This window comes from Cryptotermes secundus, unplaced genomic scaffold (genome assembly GCF_002891405.2).
Source record: "Cryptotermes secundus unplaced genomic scaffold, Csec_1.0 scaffold1274, whole genome shotgun sequence".
In the NCBI taxonomy this organism is placed as follows: Eukaryota; Metazoa; Arthropoda; class Insecta; order Blattodea; family Kalotermitidae; genus Cryptotermes; species Cryptotermes secundus.
Window position 1 is genome coordinate 60,998 of NW_019718632.1, and position 2,352 is coordinate 63,349.

General features: G+C 36.9%; 1 protein-coding gene across 1 annotated transcript in view; it reads left to right on the forward strand.

Moving 5' to 3' along the window:
• LOC111863197 overlaps positions 1-1,326 on the forward strand; it is an 11,818-nt gene extending 10,492 nt beyond the window's left edge. Inside the window, exon 7 of the mRNA XM_023849294.2 lies at positions 567-1,326. Within this exon, the coding sequence (XP_023705062.2) occupies positions 567-704 (138 nt within the window). The 3' untranslated portion in view covers positions 705-1,326. The remainder of the gene's footprint in view (positions 1-566) is intronic.
• Positions 1,327-2,352: the final 1,026 nt, after the last annotated feature.

Genomic DNA, 2,352 nt, shown 5'->3' on the forward strand with positions numbered 1-2,352 from the left:
TTTAAGATCATTTTAGTGAAAGTTTCATGTTCCTATCTCATAGAATTTAAGAACAATGATGAATAAATAATTTTCGAGCAAAATTTAAATGGCCGGCTGAATATATTACCGCAGGAGCCGCGGCCGCGGAATTTAAATGACCACGTCAAAGGGTTAAAGCCTCCTGAGTTATTTTCATAACTTTACCTTTCTCTGACCTCTGGGATCATTATCTTTCCCTCTTTTGGAGGTTATCCTTGATATTTCAACCTATTCCCAGGTCACTTTAATGTATCCCTGTCCACAGCTCCTTGTAATTTTCTTAAGAGTTCTTATCAGGTTTCTCCATTTGCAACTCCACCTTTGCTCATTCATAAACTTTCACACATTCTGACTTTCTGTGATCTGTGATTTACATTCCTCTGTTTTTTCCAATGTGATTCTGTTCCACCCTGTTCTTAGTCTCATATTTACTTTATTTCCTTGGAATTCTGTTGCATCAGTCATGAGCCTGCATTGTACTTTATCCCAGCTGCATTTGTTTGTATTATGGTAAAGTAAATCTATATGAATTCTCATTCCTTCAGTTGGAACAGCTGCAGTATAAGCTGCAGGTCCTCCACTACCAGAATGCACACCAAGACATGGGAGTCCTGTCCCTGCCAGTCCAAGGACAACACATCCGTATTGAAGAGAGGAAGAACTCAATATCATATGGATCTTAACAGGAATCTGTTGTGATTATACGAACTAAATAGAACTGGTTCAAATGGAAATGGATCACAATTTCCTTGTGTGTCAACAGAGGATACTTTGTATCATGGAACTGGCTGAAACTAACATACCCCATTACAGGCAGTCAGACATCTTGGTGACTGGCATTCTGGAACACATGATGATCTGATTAGCTATAAACTATAAGCTTGAAAATTTCAGATTTCTTTTCTGCTTTTATTCTTAACCTTATCTCCTACATGGGGGTTCACAGAACTGAAATGTTCTGTGTTGGAGGGGCTAAATTACAAATCAGGGGCTTTACCTAGTGATGATATTAATCTTGAGACAATAAATGCATGACTGGAAGCATTTATACTATAAAATATTGTAGAACAAAACTTTAACCAGTTCTACAGTGTTATTTACGGTTATAAAAATCACTGTTTCCAGAAATGTTGAAAGAACTGTGAAACAACCAACACAAAACATGTGAAACCCTGAATTTAGGTCTGCCAGGGGGACAGGTTTTTATATCTTAACTGTGGGTTTTGGAACACAGATGTTGTATTTTAGCGTCCTGTTGCACTGATCTTCATCCATGATATGTAAGCAATGTCTGTCTTTTAGGGCACTCAATTTTACTTGTTACTTCACAACATGTTTCAGCACTACAGTGCCATCATCAGGTGCTCTATTTACGTCAATCTGTTTCATTGCTTGCCATTACATCACTGTAAAATTTAAAAAGAATTTAAAAATGTACATCAATTATAATAAATATATATACACTAAAAACTTGTTAAGATTATTTATCGTATCTGTCCCAATTCTAACACCATGCATAGTTTCACCACTATGGGAGTCGTTCCTCTTATTCTCAGGGTATATTGTGTCTCGTGTTGCGTGTTCCCTGTTTGGTTGNTGATGATGGCACTGTAGTGCCGAAACATGTTGTGACGTAACAAGTAAAATTGAGTGCACTAAAAGACGGACATTGCTTACATATCTTGGAACACAGAGCCTAAAATAACAGCTGAATTTACTTAAATTAATAATATGGCACTGAATCTTTGTTCATTTAATAAACTGAAAGTTTTTTCATATCTCAGAATGTGCCCCCCACTAACTTCCTCTTCACGAATTTGTAGAATTATGTTACTAAATGACAACAGAGGCAGCACAAAACACTCTGCAGTTTCTTTTTTGACATAGTTTGACTCTTTTCCACCTCCTGAATGATTTTCACTTTCTCACTTGTTGTTAACTTTCACTACAATGGTCACGCATTACTTAAAAATCACTTCCAAAAAACTATGACATTTTAATTGAACACCAAAGGAACATGCAATAACCACTTCCAGCTAGCACATGGGCACAGACAGCCATGCTGGCCTGCATGCCACGTAGCTGATGACCTTAAATGTGCAAGAGTGACCACATGAGTCAGAATATGCAAATTCTCTCCAGTTCTAAAATAAGATTTAAAACATGCATACGCATATAAGCTTTGTAGATATCTGGGTACGCCTTTAACTGAGGGGAAAAAAAACAGGAAAATAATACATTAAGCAAGCATATTAGGCTTTGGTCGGGACAATAAAGATGTACCTTAAATTGGGCTTTCACTGTATTATGTGTATACTTACTTGTAAACCC